This window comes from Triturus cristatus, chromosome 5_1, assembly GCF_964204655.1.
Source record: "Triturus cristatus chromosome 5_1, aTriCri1.1, whole genome shotgun sequence".
Taxonomy (NCBI): domain Eukaryota; kingdom Metazoa; phylum Chordata; class Amphibia; order Caudata; family Salamandridae; genus Triturus; species Triturus cristatus.
This window is the reverse complement of record NC_140587.1, coordinates 509,912,140-509,932,282: the sequence shown is the minus strand read 5'-3', so window position 1 is coordinate 509,932,282 and position 20,143 is coordinate 509,912,140. Positions and strand designations below refer to the sequence as shown.

Sequence of the window (20,143 nt, the reverse complement as noted above, 5' to 3'; positions counted from 1 at the left end):
AAAAAAAGTTACAAGTGAATATACACAATGGTAGGAATTCGTAAGACTACGTTCATAGCAATAGGATTATTCAGGGACCGCTAAATTGATATCCATGCGCTCACAATGGGGATTTATATTATTCCAAAAAGAACAGAAATTACAATAGGATATTGTTACAAATAAATGAAAGATACGTAGTCCAGTGATGTAGTTCAGGATCACAGCTTTATTCTTCAGATAGGACCCATATTAAGTTCATGCTAGGCCTTAATCAATGTCCAGCAATGCCCCACCAGGAGCAGCCTACCTGCTGCTCAGCCCTTCCACACCAACTGATCTCTGCTCCCACTCAAACACTCTCAACATTCCGATGACATCACATAGACTGAGCAGCAAGGCAAGGACAGCAACAGAGAGGATGCATCAATTACCTACTTAGATCATAACACATCCCCCCTCATCAAACTTGTGAAGATACAAACATGCAAGATCAATGTACTCACATGCAATAAGACTAATAAAATAAAATGTGCGTTGATAGAGATACATACATACAAAAATCAAGGAGCTTCAAGAATAACATGAAGCTTCAGAACATAACACTGAAAGGGGTAAACTTGCAACCCCTGACAGGCAAATCAGAAAGCTATAAGATAAGAAATTTCCACACATGCGCACCTGTGACGCACAGACCAACACCTCAAACGAGGTAACCAATTCAAGGGTACAACCAGACCTGTAAATCTGAGAAGCCTCAAAATAAGGTGTCTTCCTACGTGCGCACCCTTAACGCACAGACCAACACCTCACACGAGGTAACCAACCAATTCAAGGGTAAAAACAGACAGGAAAGTCTGAGAAGCCTCAAAATAAGGAGTCTTCTTACATGCGCACCCTTAACACACAGACCAACACCTCACACGAGGTAACCACCAATACAAGGGTAAAACCAGACAGGAAAGTCTGAGAAGCCTCAAAATAAGGAGTCTTCTTACGTGCGCACCCTTAACACACAGACCAACGTAACAACCAATCAGAGGGTATCACCTAAACAGGTAAGTCAGAGAAGCTTCATAAAAAGAAGTCTTCTCATGTGCGCACCCGTAACGCACAGTCCAAACAACTCACATAAGGAAAAACTTACACTAACAAGACCAGGGACCAGGGACACTATACTCTCTCTCTCCCTCTTATTTATACAAACACCAAACAAGGACACCACACTCTTCCCCCCTCTCATACTCAAATACATACAAATACCAAATCAGGTATATAGAGAAATGTGACTAAGGACAAACCCTCATAATCACAAGCTTGCAGGACTGGGAACACTAGACACCTTCCCTACAACACCCATTTACGCATGCACTACAGTGCAGTATACACTTGCAGGACTTGGGAGATAAGAACAAACACCCCCCTCTTCTGCATAAACCAAAGGACTTAGGATACTACCTACGTAATCTTTCTACTGCACAAACGTACAAGTCTAACACCTTATACTGTTGATGACATACATAAGATAGCATTCACTCATCACCTCGAATACTCTTAAGAGAACATAGTAAAGCTTCATAAGCATGGGAAACAATAAACGGAACTATAAATATAAGATTAGATATAAAGCAAAAACACAAACTTCGCATTAGGAAAGTTTAACCACACAGTCAACATGACCGGTGAGCGATTTGTAAACCATGGAAAAGTCGTTGCTACTCAAACAAAAGGGAATCTTCCATGCGACTCCGCGTTTCTCTTGGTAACCGTGGAAAAAGTCGCCGCTACTCGAAACAAAAGTGAATCTTCCCAGCGACCCTGCATCACCCCTGATGACCATGGAAAAGTCGCCGCTACTCCAAACGAGTCCTGAACAAATCGATTCCAAAATGGTGGCACGTAGGCGACAGCGCGTCGGGTGGCTCCCGGTACGTTGTTGCATGCAGGCTACGAAACAGAGATCCACAGCGCACAGTTCAGAACGTCGAAGAGGATCCATGGCAACATCACCGCTCTCTGAGAAGCAGGTAAACTGCGCGCGCTATTCACAACGCGAGCATGATTTTCAAACTTCTACACCACGGTTAACAGTCACATGAAATAAAAACACTTGAAATTGGGATCAAAATACTGTATAAATTCACAGCAAACCAACAGCTGAGCCGCTCTCCAAATCTTGCTCTGTGCCTCTCAACCAAGCTTACATCCGATCGTACAGCAGAGTTCCTCAACATTATACCACGATAGGAACAGCTTCCAGAGATTTTGTCATCAATTGGTATCACTACTAGGCAGGAGAGTCAATCTTCCACAGCATACGTTAAAGAGTGTGTGGTACATCACAGCAGGCCAAAAAACAGGATCAAAACGTAGTAGTAGACAGGCAAACAGAAACTGGCACAATCATGTCGTGGGCGACCGTTGACAGGGTCACTGGTGGGGCATTAGGGGTGCCAAGTTTCTTCAAATCCAGATGATTCACTTACTTGAAATTCTTTTGATTTCTTCAATTTAAAAGTCCAATCAGCATTAAAGTAGCACGCAGGTTCTTAAAAATCGTCGCCAGTGTTACAAATAAATGAAAGGTACGTAGTCCAGTGATGTAGTTCAGGATCACAGCTTTATTCGTCAGATAGGACCCATATTAAGTTCATGCTAGGCCTTAATCAATGTCCAGCAATGCCCCACCAGGAGCAGCCTACCTGCTGCTCAGACCTTCCACACCAACTGATCTCTGCTCCCACTCAAACACTCTCAACATTCCGATGACATCACATAGACTGAGCAGCAAGGCAAGGACAGCAACAGAGAGGATGCGTCAATTACCTACTTAGACCATAACATGCGCTCACAATGGGGATTTATATTATTCCAAAAAGAACAGAAATTACAAGAGGATATCTACTGGGAACAACTTTTTGTATCTGTTTCAGATTCGTTTCGATCAAACTGGTAATGTATTTTGGGAGTTCGGGCCACTGGGATCCTTCAATTGAACCAATTCAACTGATGCACACAAGAAATTGTTGCAACACAAAAAACTGGCTTCACAAATGGTACCGTGCCAACACACAGCAATCGAGGAGACTTTACTTCTCAGTTGGGATCTAAATCATTGGGTCGGTTGTTGAAGCAGGTCAGTGATTTCACAGAAGCTAGAATCTGCATCCTCTCCAAATTAGCTGCTAGCAGAGAGCACTCTATGCTTTTGGGGTTAACTGCAGAATCGGATGGGGGATTTAGGAATGGAAGCTTCAGATAAAAGATTATGTTCCCAATTATCAGTTTTAGTACTGTGTTCTGATCTCACACACTGCTAAAATTTCTGTCAAAGTAATGCTTTTTAATGATGGGTTTCCTTTTGTTTTCCAGGTGCATTTTGCTGCTGAAAACAACCTATTGCTGAGGTTTGCTAGGCTTTTATGTCACTGCACAGACTGAGAGTAACCACAAATTCTTCACTAGTATCAAAGTCCTGGATTCTTAGGCATGCCCTTTTCTGTGCATAGGCACAACATTGCGGAATCATGTAAAAGAGCAAATCAACCTTATAGCTGTCCATGGGCTATAGACTGGCACTGCCCAGTCTTAGATCACAACTAAGAACTGAGTGCGTGAACAGGGCGAAAAAGGTCTGAGACAGCTGAAATCCATACAGGAAACCAAGGTAGATGCCAGTGGCCACAGTTGTTTCCAGCAGCCAAAAATCCTTGGCCCACTTTCATTTTAGCAAGATGGGGGTGGGACGTGACCAAAATAATCCTCCCAGGGTGTGTCAAGATCATGGCCCTGTTACAACTTATCCTTGGAGCCTGGAGACACAGCAAGAAGTGGACACCCTCTAGACCATGAACATTTACAATCCTGCTCCATGACCGTGGGAAGAGGCATCCTTAGACCATTGAGTAGTTGCAGCTTCCCTAACCAAACTAAGAAGCTGTGTAGTGGAAGGGAGCTAAGAGAACTGGAGTGGTGAGTAGAGGGAGGGGGAAAATGTAAAGTGAAGAAGTGGAGAGACTGATGACAAGGACGATGGAGGTGAGGGAACTTCCGAGTCCAAAGTGGGCTTGTTGGGGTTGCACAATGTTATGGCTCACACACTATGTCCTTGGAGTGGGAAGCATAGCATTGGATTGGCAGAAGGCATGCTTATAGTATACAGGCTGAGAAACTGGTAATACCTCCAACACTAGAACAAAACAATTTAAAAAGCTGTCAATGATTGTGAAGAAGATATGGAAAAAAGGAGTGCGTTCAGGTTTGGGGGGTCTTTTGAGCCACCCTGGTGAACCCAGGACCACCGTAAGGGCATGAATTGATCCTTCCCTTAGCATCACCATAAGATCACAAATTCTTTAAGACATGGCACTAAATGCCCAAAGACAAGTGGCGAAATCTGCAAAAATGTGGAAAGTAATAATACAGAAGGTGGAGCGGCATATGGGTTGGTTCTAAATGTTCCACACTGAGAGCAAAAAGAAGGTAATGCCCATGTCCATAAGGTCAACAGAGCAAGGAATAAGTGTGGAGTGAACTTTGTTGAAGTCAAAGCATTCATGTTGATTTCAGGTCTCAAGATTGGAAGGCATAGTTAGAGGACACATTTCTCAGATGACCTCCAGGTGGAGCATTGACAGAAACTGGTGGAAAGGATTCAAGGAGTTGAAATTATAGGTGGAATAACTGTTTATATCCCTGTCATCAAGGGATACTGTAGAGCTGGAGAATTCAGGCTCTTGTCATAATCAGTTAAACACCTAAACAGAGCAAACTCTACTAAATTGCGCTGCGGAGGGATGCACCATTTCACGATTCCTTGAAAATACAAAGACAATCGGAAGAAAACCACATTGAAGCTAAGTGAGACTCCTCTCTTAAGAAAGAGGACTTGATGTCCTTTCTCACAAATTTTAAAAGAGACTTTAGTAGGTTGCTGGCATAGGGTCTCTAGCAGCTCTGTTTGGACCTCGGTTATGGCATTAACTAAAAAGGGATATATATTCAAAACCTCACTCCAGAGTTGAGCCCACAGACCAATTAGTCGAAGGCATGACACAACTTGGTCAGGTAGTAACCACCTCAACTGTTGCATTACAGTCACAAGTCGAAGTCTAATAGAAAGATGTGAAGACTTAGAGAACAGATCACAGATCAGTATTGGAACTAGAGAGGTGGCCCCACTGTCCAAGGGAACAGGGCACTGAAAATCAGTAAAAAGAAAGAATTTCCCCTTGGTCGAATAAAATAACATCAGAGTTATTTCTCTAAATCAAACCTCACACACCAAAACATACAGCTCTTACTATATCAACATGTTATCAATATAGTATCCAAAACATACCCCAAATAGAGATGTAATACTTACAAATATTTAAATCTGAAAAACTCCTTGAATCAGAATGTTAAAAACAGTCATTGCATTTCTTAAAAAAACAATCAATACGTTATTAAAAATGTATGCATAGCATAAACTGTACATCCTAATACATTGAATGCTAGATATAATAAAATACGGCGCAAAAACAATAACAAAAAATACAATAACATAAGAAGAAAGCCTATTGGCACCGTTTTGTACAGACTGTTGCACACCAAGATCCAACACTGTAAACTTGTAAATTGGAAACCCTGGTTGAATAACTATTCCTTTCCCAGGCGTTTATACAGTTGGATTCAAGAAAAGCAGGCGTCGACGCATTTCGGTGCTGTGAAGACAAATTTAAGTACCACCTTCTTCAGGACTCTAAATTAGGGATTGAACAATGTTATATCTACACAAAAAGGGGAGAGTATGTAAGTACACAGGGTATGTTTGAGGATTACATACAATCTTCCTTATAGCCTACTGTTGACCCCCCATTTTTTGTTTATAACCATATTAAACTCATTTATAACATCAGACATCATTCATGTTTAGCTCCTAGTTTTTACACCTCGATAGGATGGCATTACATCTCAATTTGTGTTAGGGTGACGGGGCACATTGGATGGACATAATATAAGGGGTAAATCCTCCCCACACCCCTTACATTCAGAGCTCACCATTTATACCAAATCTCACATACCAAACACTCACCCTTGCTGGTGTCATTAATGTCGTTTTTAAAAAAAAAATAGAGCATCTCAATAGTCTCTGTTTATTCATGTAGCCATTACGAATGATTGGCATCCAAATCCAATTGGATTATTCTAGGGGTTAAAGAAACAGTGTTTTCAGTTTAATTTCCCCTGTTTGCTGATTTATACAAGATATATACAAAATTAATTATCACAGGGGGATAGAAAATCTTACCTCCTAGTTATAAGAGATAACGTTATTTCCTTATTACATTTTTTTCAATCATAACGTTTCTTCCTCTATAGAGAATATCTGGGAGGGTAGATCTGGGAATCATATCAAACTCTGTCCATGCTCATCCACTTTTGGAGTGGAGAAACAATCAACCAACAACAATGGGTTAAAATGGCAACTCAAGGACTAGCAACTGAAAAGACAAGACATTCTAATACAAATTCAGGAGGTCCTGGAAGTCCATAGGGGAATTAACACTTTGACTTTTACAAACTGGGATCCACAAAAAAACAAATGTATTTGAGATACAATGACTATGTTTAATGCATGCACGAAGGTGGAAGCAGGTATATCACTTGTCCTGAAACTAGATACCTATTCCAAAGTGTGTGGGTTAGATAGACTGACAGAGCTATTAACTGTGGATGCTGAGATTTGTATTAATGCCCTTTCCTCATGACTGGATATACATCTGCTGGGACTAGCAGATTCAGGCCAATCAGGCTCTGTGGGAGGTCAACAATAAAAAGAAAACATCAAACAAGCTAAGCAACTAATTGACAAAGTGGCTCAGAAACAAATCCCACCTATCATGGTTGCCCTTGAAGATGAAGATGAGAAAGCCTTTAACCAAGTTAGTGAGAGTTTTCTCAGGACTGTAATATTCAATATGTGCTTTGGAGCCCACTATTACAGCATTGTATTTGCTAGCTGCAAAGCTCTTAAGGCAGGCATTGGGGTGAATAGACACAGGTCAAAAAGGATAAATCAAGAATTGGGAATCTGGCAAGTGGGACCATTATCCCCATTATTGCTTACTCTGTCTATAGAACAACTATGGTTCCTAACAGACACTTTAAGAAGACAAAGCCCTGAGGTGGAGGATATTCTCTTTGGTAATACACAACACAAAATCAGCCAACTCACAGACAATGTGTTTGTGACAGGGGCACTAATCGTTATCAAAGGCACTGCTTACACACCTGCAGCATTACGAGCGGGGCTCAGGTTTTAAGATAAATAAAAAGAAGTCTTAATCTGACATTACCAGGGCAACAGGTCCAAAGATTAAGTCACACTTTCCATTTAACTGATATAAGGGCCTGCATTAGTAGTACCTAGGTATTATCTTGACCAATTGCCTAATCATGTTGTATAAGGCTAACTGGTTCCCTCTTAAACATACCATTCAAAGAAATCTGTGAAGTGAATACCCTAATTTTCTCCAATTCCCAAGGAAGACATTTTGAACCTGATAAGGAAAATAGAAGATGTTAAAACTTGGGGGTGGGGGGTGGGGGCAGGGGACTTTGATAACTATGGGGGGCTGGCAAGCCCAGGCCTTTTGATGTATTACCAATCTACATAATTAAGGTTTTTACAAGATCAATAAAATATGGTTTTGTATTGGATCAAGCAGTACCTAGAAAGACACTAAGGGACATTCTATCGTTCCCCAAGCACCCTAGACCCAAGAATATGAAAGCAGCATTGCAAGCACTATGCTCTAGAAGTGGTACTCGTGGCCAACAATCTTAGACGCTCATTGTTCCTTTCACCCTTAGTACCATTTAATTACAATCGGCGCACCACCACTCCATCCTTGATAGAAGACCTGTTTCTAAAATGGAGGGAGGATTTTTCCAGATAGTGAGAGAGATGTTCAGTAAAGACAAAATAAAGACTTTTGAGCAAAAGTTCCCATGTTTTTGTGTTGATCTTAGCCTTTGCACTTCCTCAGGCTGCTACGTCACCTCAGGCTTGTATACATGTCACATCAGAGTAGTTTGATTCATTGTCACTCTAATTGTTTGTGTGTTGTTGCTCTTGCACTACTACCTTTGTGGGGATGATTTCACTTTGGTGGCTCCTACCACATGTGGACTTAATTCTAGTCTGTGTGATCGTGACCTACCATTTTGAACTGTTCCTGGCCCTATTCTGTTGTCTTTCTGACATAGAAGTAAAGGGGAAAAATAACATGGAGTTAGAATGAAGATCGGGTCATGAAGCAACAAACAACTTTCTTGTAGATGCCATTACACTTAGTTAGAAAGTCCGACATGGCTCTAAAATCAATACGGAACTCATCTAATCTATCAAATATTCCAACCTCAGACCAAAGTCTGTCACCCAACAGACCCAGTTAAGGTACATGATTTCTTCAGAACTCCTCAAAACCTCTTGAATCCCTGGGACACAGAAATTATTTAGGTTTAGTCCAGCAACTGAGTGGCAAGCAAGGACATTCACATTCCCGACTCTGAATCGTATAGGCTGCTATCTTTCTCTAGGAGTTGGAGCTCAGGGAGCTGAAACTCAGCTGATGGATGCCCTTATCCTGTAAAGGCATTAGCTAAATTCATTAAGTTTAGCTAAGCTCATTTCACTAAAGAGCGTAGCTCCCAACTTTGACAAATAGAGGCGCTACTTTTTGTACGGTTTCGCTCTAGTGTTTCGGTGGGTTCGGTCTATGGGAGCTCCTCATAAAAAGATGACCGCGGCATGGACACGCTAACCATCTTGGCAACACAGGTCATTTTCCTGGTTTTAACATGCAATTCTGTAGTAGAGTTGAATTTGATGCTGCTATTTGGGGGGGGAGTGAGTGGTTTATACATGATGTATGGTAGTGCTTTAGTGTTTTAGTGGGATCAGGCTAGAAGAGCTAATTATAAAAAGATGGCCGAGGTTAACCAAAGGCAAGCTTATCAGCACCAGTCTGCAGACAGCGCTAGCCATTATGTCGGTTTAAATAGGGAAGACAGGCCATAATTAGCTGATATAGCTGCTCAACTGCAAGTTCTACAGAACACGAATATGTTTATTTATTTATTTTATTTGCAGAGTTTTATATAGCTCTGGCTAGACCCGGAGGTATCAGAGCGCTTTCCATGAGGATTAGGAGTTACAAAATTACGTCAGTTACAGGGGCCTTGTATAACATATGAAAGAAACAGTGTTACACGGTAACATGAGTTACTAGAGAATAGCTTAAACATATACACACATCCTATAGGGTATAGAAGTAAAGGGGAAAAGTAACATGGAGTTAGAATGAAGATCGGGTCAGGAAGGACCGGAAAGGGGGAAAGTAATTCAGGGGAACCAAAAAAACTAAGTGAAAGTCAAACAAGATGAATATGTGTGACTGTAATTTAACATTAATGGGCTGCTTGGGCCCAGTCACCTGTGTGAGTTGCAAGCTCCATTGCACTTTCAGAATACAGGCACAAGGTGAAAGGTTTGGCTAATTTAAATGCAGCTTTAATTAATATTCGTTCACTTCATAAACATGCACTTTATATTTATGATCTACTAGAGGAAGGTAGATATTCTCTTCATGGCTGAAAAAAGGATGAGGGAAGACTATTGTCCTGACTTACAACTGGCACTTCCCGGAAACGTATGCATGCACTCACATGGACAGGATAGGCAAGCGAGGTGGGAGGGTTAGCTATAGCATTTAAGAACCACCTCAAATGCTCCACATTTCAGTTGGAAGATTTGAAAAATGTGGAAGCCTTAGGCTTCTGTATCGCCTCCTCTGCACAGCACTCATTTTCAGGGATTCTATTCTATCAACTCCCAGGTTATGAAGGGGATTTTATTAAATCACTAGACCAGGTTCTAGTGCCAAGGATGGGTAACTATTCCAACTTCATGGCATTAGGAGACTTTAATCTGCATGTGGATAACACTGAGGACATGGTGGCAAAGCGTTTTATAGAAACACCAGCAGCATTGAATCTCTCGGATACGTTCCAGACCCACTCACAGGGCATACCTCTGATATGGTATTTTCTAACATTCCCATCGGGTTGGAAGCTTCAAGGAAAGTTGTTTGGCCAGACCATTATATATAATTCTTTGCTTGGCCCTCCTTAATGCAAGAAGATGCTAAATTAGATATATATCAAATGGTCCAGTCTGTGCCAGGAATAAAGTAGCAATTCTATAACTACAGGAAGCTCTAACCTCTGCTAGGCCAGTTTTAACTGGCGAGGTCTTACAAGACAACATCACTGTGGACAAATGGTTGGTAGCCGCAGCAGATAAGGTGGGCCCTAAAAAAATGCTGACAAAAAAAAATCGCCCCCCTTCAGCCACCTGGTGCTTCCATACGCTTGCCTTGGAAAATAAATCTTGTAAAAGAATAGAAAGAAATTGAACGCGGCACTACCTGAAGGAGGATACATTATCTTATAAACAGGCTCTGAATTTATATCATAAAAATCTAAAACTTGCTTGTAGCAACTTTTTCCTAAAATGATTAATGATGCAAAAAATAGGCCTAAAGAATATTTTCCAATCAGCTCAGACTTCTCTGATCCTAATGTATTTGCCCCGCCTTGCGAAGCCAATGGAAATGTATATATTAGGCTGACTAATTTTTTTGAAGACAAAATTGTAAGGATTCAGTCAAACCTATTGAGATTAAAAGCAGCGGATTATATTGAATCAGCCTACTGCCTGGTGGTGCCAGCCTCGGGCGGCAAGCTTCTGCACCTCCTATACCCCTTTGGAGGAAAAATTGAGAGACTGTTTCCGGAACTGTAAATTCAGCTCTCCTCTAGGCCCACACCCTTCTGACATATGGAGGCAGATTGCAGAGTCTACCTGCCATGTCTACCATGAGTTGTTCTCTACAGTCAGGGATTGTGCCTAAATCTTGGAAAAGGGCAAATGTGATCCCCCTCCTAAAGAAAACGAATGCTGATACTGAGGACCTCTCAAATTTTCAACCGATTTCCCTTTTACCAGCTGTCTCAAAAATCCTTGATAAAATGGTTAGTACTCAGCTTTCAGAGTTCTTAGAAGACTTTTAATCTACTACATCCATCGCAATCTGGTTTTAGAGCCTGTCATAGCACAGAAACAACCCTATAGGAAATCTCAGAATCAATAAAGTGGAATCTTGATCTTGGCCATGATATCACTCTGATTCTGTTAGATCTCTCAGTGGCTTTTTATACAGTCTATATGAGATTTTGCTACAACGTCTTGCTTCCATTGGGGTGAAATACTCAGCTCTGATGTGGTTCAGTTCTTGTCTGGACCTTAGAGAGCAGGCAGTTTGGATGAAGCCCCACTACTCAGATGTAAAGACATTAAAATGTGGAGTGCCGCAGGGATCAGCACTGAGGCCCACCCTTTTAATATCTTTATGATTCCCCACGCGTTCTTGGTGCAATCCTTCGGCATCAAAATTGTCTCATACACGGATGACACTCAGCTATTGCTGTCTTACAAGGGCAATTTGGTCGAAGCCAAGGAGACCTTCACATTATGCACAAAGGCAGCAATGCATGACTGAGTGATATCAATCATCAATTTAATCCAGACAAGACATAAATTCTGTAGTTTCGCTCAGACCCACTACCAGTATGGACAGAGTGTTGGCCAAGAGACTGTTCACCCCCTCTCCTACTGAAGTGAACTTGGGAGTGCTGATTCGATAATCATCTTTCCCTGAAAGACCAGATTACTTCTGCGGTAACATCTTGCTTCTGTTTCTGGATTCTAAAGACATTTTAAATGTTTCTATATTTTCTGCCATGGCATACTCTGAAAACAGTGGTCCACGCGCAGATGCTCTCCAGGTTACACTATTCTAATGATCTCTACTTGGATCCAGCCGCTGCAGGTAAGAGTGGTGGGGGGGAGGGGGTGGGGGGGGGGAATTTCGAGTGACGACCATGAGGGAAAATTAAATAAATTATTCATTTGCCTTAATGGTCCTCACTCGAAATGCCCCCTCACCCGACCCCACCGTCCCAACACTCTTACCTGCAGTGGCCGCGGTTGTTTGGGTCTACCGAGGTATCATATTTATCGGCTCCAAGTGCTACAGAATACCATAGTTCACATCTTGTACAAGCTCAAAAGAAGGACTTCTGTGTCTCGCTTTCCAAAGCAGCTGAACTGGTTGCCAGTGAGCAAAAGAATCACATTTAAAGCTCTAACATTTGTTTACTAAGCTTTTCATGGAAGAGGATCTAAATCTCTTAATGCCAGGATTTGATAAAATTGTGATTAAAGGGCCTTGCGTTCGAGGGATGCACGGTTACTGGTAGTTAAGCTTCTAGAAAAAGAACAGGGGGGCTCCTCCTTTTCGGTGATTTGCAATCAGCTCCCTCTTCAACTATGAAATATGTCAGATGAGACTTCCTTTTGGAAATTGTTAGAAACCCACACTAGACCCATAGTTGCCTCAGCGTCGGGACACTCCTGAGCCACGCGCTTTAAAAATCCAGTCATTCATGAAATACTATGCATAGATTACTTACCGGTAATCTTCGTTAATCTGATTCGTTCTCATAATATAGTACTTACTCTTTTAGGGTTAATCAGTGATATCCCTATAAATCACTACCTCTCAAAGCTATTTCCTGTGTCTATGATAATAGACCGCCACTCCCTATCAAGCCACTCCCCCTAGTACAGCCTGATATACCAAGCCCATTTTCTAGCAAGTTGATGAAGGCATTCAGGAAGGAACGTAATCCTTCCTTAAGAATCCTTCCTGTTTAGTCACAGGATAAACCATAAGTGAAATGCAACAAACCCACAGTCTTAGAAGAGTTTGTAATAAATGTTCAAATAGTTAAAAGTAAATTTTCAACCACAACACACATTTCAGAAACACTTATCTGGATTTCGAATAGTCTTCAATGCAATCCAAGAAAGCAACTACCATTAAGCAAAAGGAAATCCAACAGTCATATAGAAAGATCTTGACTGCAGCAACATTGTATCACGACTGACTAGCAAATACGCCGTGAGCCACCAGAGAAGTTATACCCAAATATCCAAGATGGCTGCCAAGTCTGAAGACTATGTGGAAGTTCATGGCTTGCTAGGAAATGTAGTTTGATGTCGGGTGCTCATGAGCAGTACATTCTCCAGGCATATAAAGCCTCAGCCCAGACAGTGCTGGCCCTCTTCAAAGCCTGGCAGCCTTTCCTGTGTTGTAAATCAGCATAAGCAGGTTTGGAGTATCTCTACCCCGCACTTGTTAAGTTCCAAGCAGTAAGCAATACCTTCAGCCCTGCTTCCTGACAGAGTTGGCAATATAGAACCATATTACACATGTTAACCTGTTATGTATTTTTATATCACATTCATTTTATTTTGAGGCTAGTTAGCTTGAAAGAGCTTTTTTCTTCTAAGCACAGCTAACAAAGGGCCCGATTGGAATTAGAATTTTTATGTTTACTTTTTATAATTAAAATGTTGATAAAACAATGGCCACTGGAAAGAACCAGTGTGGGAGTAAAGGTGTTTTATAAAGCCTCCTGGTTGCCCACTGGTGTGGGCTATCAGGGGCCTTTATTCTCCTCCTTACCTAGATAGCAAGGTGTTTATTGTGGTAGAGCATGGCAGCGTATACCTGTCCCAGCGTTGTGTTAACAATTGAGAACTAAGACAGAAATAAGCTGCTGTCCCAGCACAAAGTTGCAATAATAAAGGTATAAGCTGTTCTGCTTGTCCATGGCTCACAACATTTGGTGGACCGTGGACAACAGAGACAGGTGGCACCTGCCCCTTTTCTTTTTGTTTTACTCCTCGTCGCCATTGAGAAGGGCCAGGATGAAAGAAACCACTCGACTCTTGGACAAAGCAGGAGAGTAAGAAGAATGTCACCCTTACCTGGAAGGATGAAGGGAAACTGATTATATCAGAAATATCTGTTCACACTAATTATGACTTGTCTTCCACTTGAGTGGTCTAACTATTAAAAAAAACTAGCAAGAACCCCCTTCTCTGCACTAGAAAGCAATATACTAAAATGAAGTCCTAACATATGGAGCAGATTCAATACTTCCTGTGCTTCGTACCTGCTCCTGAGCAGAAAGGGTTTTCTGTCTTTCATCCTGAACCATTCTCTTCAGTTGAGACAAAACCAGTTCAAGGTGTCTTGCTTTTTCTTTACCCGATACTAGATCTGTGATCCGTCTTGAGGTATTGTTGGTTTCTGCCTCTCTCAGTTGTCGCTCCTGCAACCAAACATTTCAAATGTAAATTTTAGTGAAAGGCATTGGTGCAGTCCAATTATAAACAAGCATTGAAAAATCTCAAGAATATAAACACTAAAGGCTAAAATAAATTGACCAAAACCAGATATACTTAGCTAAAAAGTAATTATTGTGTGCCTTGCAAATATGAAACGCATTGCTAGCTTCTACGCACATATTAGAAAGATGCCACAATGAATAGTGAGTCTGAAGCGTGTAAAACCGTATATCTAGGGAACAGTCTACCAAGATAGATAAGGCACCTATCTTTTGGTGCATGATCAGATAGATATAAGACTCCTGCCCTTACAATTAGATCACCAGTTAGCCAATCATTCTAACACAGTGCAAGTAATCAGCCTACCCACAGAGTCCTACAGTTTATGAAGCCAGCCAACACATGCTTGGGTAACACAGCAAGTCACTTCAACAGATTTCCCACAACTGAAGAATGGTTTATGAATGACATATGTGCTGAAGTATATGAACCTGGTGATGAAATCGCTGACACTATATTGTGTTAAACAATATCTTTTGACTCAAATATTTTGTCAAAAACATAATTTACTAAAATATTGTGTTTCTATACTTACAATGGGAAGTACAAAAATATCGGAAATTAAATATCGTTTAACACCGTCCAAAAAAATGGAAAATGTTGCGTTTTAAATATCTCTATATAGTTTAAAGTCGTAAATCCTAAATATTTTAGTATATAGCATTAATATAATGTAAATTACATTACATTCCACTAATGCTTATTACTATATAGACATATATATTATATAAACGCACACACACATGTGTATGTGTGTTTATGTATTTGCATATGTATATATAGTGTAACACAATTATTAAAAATATATATTTTACATTAAATTAAATATAAATAATTATTTTGTTAGATTTACTACTATTAAAAGTATATTTTATATATATGTATATTATATATATATATATATATACACAAACACCTATCTATATATAAATATAAATATATATTTAAAATATCAAATTACCAAATAACATTTAAAAAATATAAACAATCCATAAAGTATTACACATTTTAAAAAAATCTAAAAATATAAAAATGCATCTAAAATTAAAAAAGAAACAAAAAAAATCCAATATAAAAAAAAATTGAGCCAATATTAGGAAAAGTATTAGAGTCTGGGAATAATAGATATACTATTCCCACTCCAGTTTGTGCAACAGTAGGGAAAGGGTAGGACTTTGCAGGGGTTACATTTACTATTCCCACTCCAAATAGTGCACAAATTGGGTTTAGATTAACTATTCCCATTCCAAAACCTGCAACAGTAGGAAAAGTGTTAAGACTTGGAAGAGGTTACATTTACTATTCCTGCCTCAGTCAATGCAACAATAGGGAAAACAAAGGAATTTGAAGGGGTTAGATTTAGTATTCCGACTCCACTCTGCACAACAGTAGGGAAGTGTTAAACTTTGGAGGATTTATTTACTATTCCTACATCTTCCACCGCAAAGGTAGGTAAAATGTTGGACTTCAGAGAGGTTAAGTATAATATTTCCACTCTACACAGCGCAACAGTAGGAAATGTGTTGTACTCCGAGGGGTTAAATTTACTATTCCCACTCCAGTCTAAACAACAGTAGGGAAAACATTAGACTTTGGAGAGTTTAATTTCCTATTCCGGCTCCAGTCAGTGCAACAGTAGGGAAACAGTTGGACTTTGGAAGGGTTAAATTATTATTCCCACTCCAAACAGCACAAAAGGAGAGAAAATGTTGGACTTAGGAGCGGATATATTTAGTATTGCCACTCCAACCAGCACAACAGTGGGGAAAGTGTTGGACTTTGTAGGGGTTAAATTTACTATTCCCACTCCAAACAGAGCAAGAGTAGGGAAAGTGGACTTTGGAGTATGAATAGTAACTCTTACCCCTCTGGTCTGGGCATGCGTAAGGAAAGCATAGGACTTCGGAGGGGTAAGAGTTACTATTCCCACTCCAATCTGTGCAATAGTGGGGAATGCACTTCACTTCAAACACATTACATATTTGAATAACCCTACTAATTTAGAAAAAATGTTAAACTCCTACTATAAACATTATTAATTAACATTAAATATAACATTAAATGTATATACATATACACAAAAGTATATATTTAAAAAACAATTAAACAATTTAAATAGTTAATAAGCAATTAAATAATTCATTGTCAATAGAAAGTTTTTTATTTATTTATCACTAAATTTACTTCTCATCCTTTACCCAGGGCCACTAGAATTATGCAAATGTGCGGCCATGGCGATTTTCGCATAGTTATGGATTTGCTGCATTTGTCTCACAATCCACCATCTGCTGCATAATCTGCAGATTTTAACAAAACAAATGTTGTTTCTAGTTCAGACGGTTCAAAGGTCACTAAAAACGCCACAACACATGTTGGAGCACAGTGGAAGACACTTTGCAAATTTTGACTGGTCATCTTTCTGTAGCTTATTGATATATTCAGGTGTTAAATGTGTACTAAAGAGGCGCAACTAATGGCCAGAAAGTGTTAACAAGTTTAGAAATGACAAAATAATGAACTAATACTTTCACAAAATGTGCCGCATAATGCTAGATAATTTGCCTGTTCTTGCCACATAATTTACTCAACCCTGCCACATAATGTGTCCCTCTCCTGCTGCATAATTCCAGTGGCCCTGCCTCTACCCCTACAAACCTAGCAGCCCACTCCTGAAATAAATAAATTTAGCGCAATTTACATAATTGATAACATATTAAATAATTAACAATTGATAAATAATTAAAAAATATTATTTAACTCCGCACCCTATACCCCTACAAACCTAGCAACGTACATCTAAAATATAACTAAAATAAATCAGTATTACATAATTTACATAATTAACATCAACCAAATAATCAATACAAATTAATGAATAATTAATTATTACTTAAATAACTTTCCCCTACAAACTCAACAACCCACTACGACAATATATATTATAATTAACAATTAAATAAAACATTCTAAAAATTCTAAATCACTTTAAAAATTATACAAACAGTAGTAACACATAACATTAATATATAAACTAAAACACATTGAAATAATTGAAAAATTATATTAGTTACAACTATATTACTGAAATCGTTATTAAAAATTATATTACTTACCAAATAAAACGATATTCTTGACAATAATATTCTTGCATCACAATAATTTATTTCCGATATGTCTGTCTCCCAATATTTATAACTCAATATTTTGCCCAAACACCAGTAGGGGGAGACCAGGATCGCACAATATATTTGTGAAAATAAACTATTAGGTGCTCAGGTCAATGCAACCCCCTCAAGATTATTACTGAAGCAGCTGTTTAGACTCATTCACACTGCATGAATAGATACAGCCTCAGGGGCCCAGAAGACACCAATATGCTTCTCCATCAATTGCCAGTATCAATTGAGCCTCCTACACACTTGCCTCTTGCCACTGGTAATGTTGACCACGGGATTTAGAAGGGGCCACCCACCTAGGGGCTGTATTGTTCTCTGTTCCCTCATTAAGAACTACGGGAAGGCTGGTAGATGCATGGAGGTCTCTCAGGAAGACTAGCATCGCAGATGAAACTGCACATGCACATTTCTAAGATGGCAGTCATCTAGTGTCAGACTTCAGGGCTACATTATGAGAAGTCTGACCTCAATGCTTTTCGTTTGCTGGATAAAGCTAGGACAATACACTGCAAAAGGCCAAGCTTTACAAGGTTTATTGGCTTCCCAAATCAAATCTTTGAAGAGGCTGTGCTGACAGAGACTGCTATTTTGAAGACCAATGTATGTCCTTTGATAGTTAGTTTAGGTGTATAGAATCTTCATTCTACTTTATTATGGAATCTTAGATTCTTTATTTGAATATTGCCAGGCATGGATCTGCAGGATGTTTCCAAACTGTACACTCCTTGTTGCTAAAAGCCCTTCTGATTTTCAGTGTTGGCTCCACAGGATTTCTGTTACAGATTAGCACTCATCCTATGCTACACAAGTTAAAAATAGCACATACGGTCTGTACATTGCATTTTAGGATCAGACAGCAGGGTCCAACAGCATCAGAGGATAGCTTTGCACAACTGAATCATTTTTATAACTAATGGCGGAGGGCAATTACAGGTCTGTGATATCTAATATTCATTTATTTTGGTTTACTCATGTATCAACTTAGATACATTTACTATGCAGAATGTATTTGCCTCTTTTTCAAATTGTTAGTAGGATTCTGTAAGAAATGGGTTATTGGTTGTGGGGGTGAAAACCCTTCTCAAGCAACAATCCCAATCCTTGTCAGGGTGAACCACAATAGCCACTAAATTAATCTGTGCTTAGCCCCAGGTAGTTTGGCACAAAGGCAGTAAGCCTCAACTTAGAGGCAGTGTGTAAAGATTGTATTCAACACAAAGACAGTAATAAAGTGAAAACATAACACAAGAACAATCCTACACTAATTTAGAAACATAGAGCTACTTTTTATAAATAAAATGAAACCAGAATGACAGATTTCCAATTGGTAGGACCGGAGATATGCAATTTTAAAGTTTAATGCAAGTATAGTGCCTAAAAGCATAATGCACCACTCGCAGTAATCTGGTGGCGCTACACAGGGGGAAGTCACAAGTACAGTCCAACCATGATGGAGTGGATACAGGGACCAAGTTAGAGAGCAGGGCAGGCCTTAAGTAGCAGGGCTGTCCCCTGGAGAACAAGGCAGGCCTCAAATATCAGGGCAGTCCTCCAGTATCAGCTTGGCAGTCCTCTAAAGAATAAGGCAGGCCTCAAGCAGCAGGGCAGTCCTCTGAGGAACAAGGCAGTCCTTCTGTAGTCCACAGGTCCAAGAGTGAGCTGAGGAGGTGGTTCAGGAGGCCCAATATTTACACCTGGTGCCAGGCTTTGAAGTGGGGCTGACTTCTGGTTTTAAAAAGTTCTTCCCTTGCCAAGGCTACAAGTAGTCTGGGGTGACAAAAGCCTGGTGTCAGGTCCCTTTGTTTGTGTCCCCCTTTGTCTCGTTATCTGGGAGGAATACACAAGGAAGAGGAGTGCACCAGTGGCATCTTAGGTGGCATCACAAGACCTATGCTTTGACAAATGTGTGACTACAGGAGTGCCCCCCCCACCACTGATGTGACTTGTAGGCTTGGACCCTAAAAGTAAAAGGGCATTAACAGTTTACCAGACGAGCAGAGGCTCACCTGTATGCATGGACACATATGCAGGACTGACTGGATGGGTACTAATTTTTGCCATGATGAAGGCCCTGGACCTCCTTGTTTTATGTGGGTACCTATTTTATGGCTGGAACATATTGGCAACTGTTGATTATGATGGATTTCCAAAACATTAATCACGCAAACATCCAATACTGTTCTTTTACTCCTGCCTGCATACCCACCGAATAAAGGAATACCATGGGTTTATGCAGAGGTAGTTTTAGAATTAGATCTGGGCTTCTCGTCTGACCAGAAGTACATATCTTGTTCTTCCGTGCAGCATGGTTGAGACCATCATGTTGGCACTGTTTAAACATGGTGGGGTGGAATGGCCGACGAAGAAGCATGCCACAAAAATGTAGGTGAGGCCTTTCCATCCATAATCTTTGGATTATGTATTCCTACTATTGGAGTCTTCTGTGGAGTGAGGTTACAAAGGAAGTTAGCTGCCATATTATTAAAAAATGTGACGTAACATCTGACTTTACCATTAAAGAGGATTTTAAACTACAATTCATTTGAGTCCAAACTTGATACCCTATCTGTTCCCAATCAAAGGTTAGCAATAATTAAATGTAATAAGGTCACCCAATATT

At 40.0% G+C, this 20,143-nt stretch overlaps 1 protein-coding gene across 2 annotated transcripts in view; it reads right to left on the bottom strand.

Moving 5' to 3' along the window:
• Positions 1 to 20,143, bottom strand: part of LOC146831135 (uncharacterized) — a 351,402-nt gene that overhangs the window by 90,812 nt on the left and 240,447 nt on the right. For both annotated transcript variants that reach the window (XM_085604104.1, XM_085604105.1), the window contains exon 9: positions 14,113 to 14,271. In XM_085604104.1, the coding sequence (XP_085460230.1) occupies positions 14,113 to 14,271 (159 nt within the window). The remainder of the gene's footprint in view (positions 1 to 14,112; positions 14,272 to 20,143) is intronic.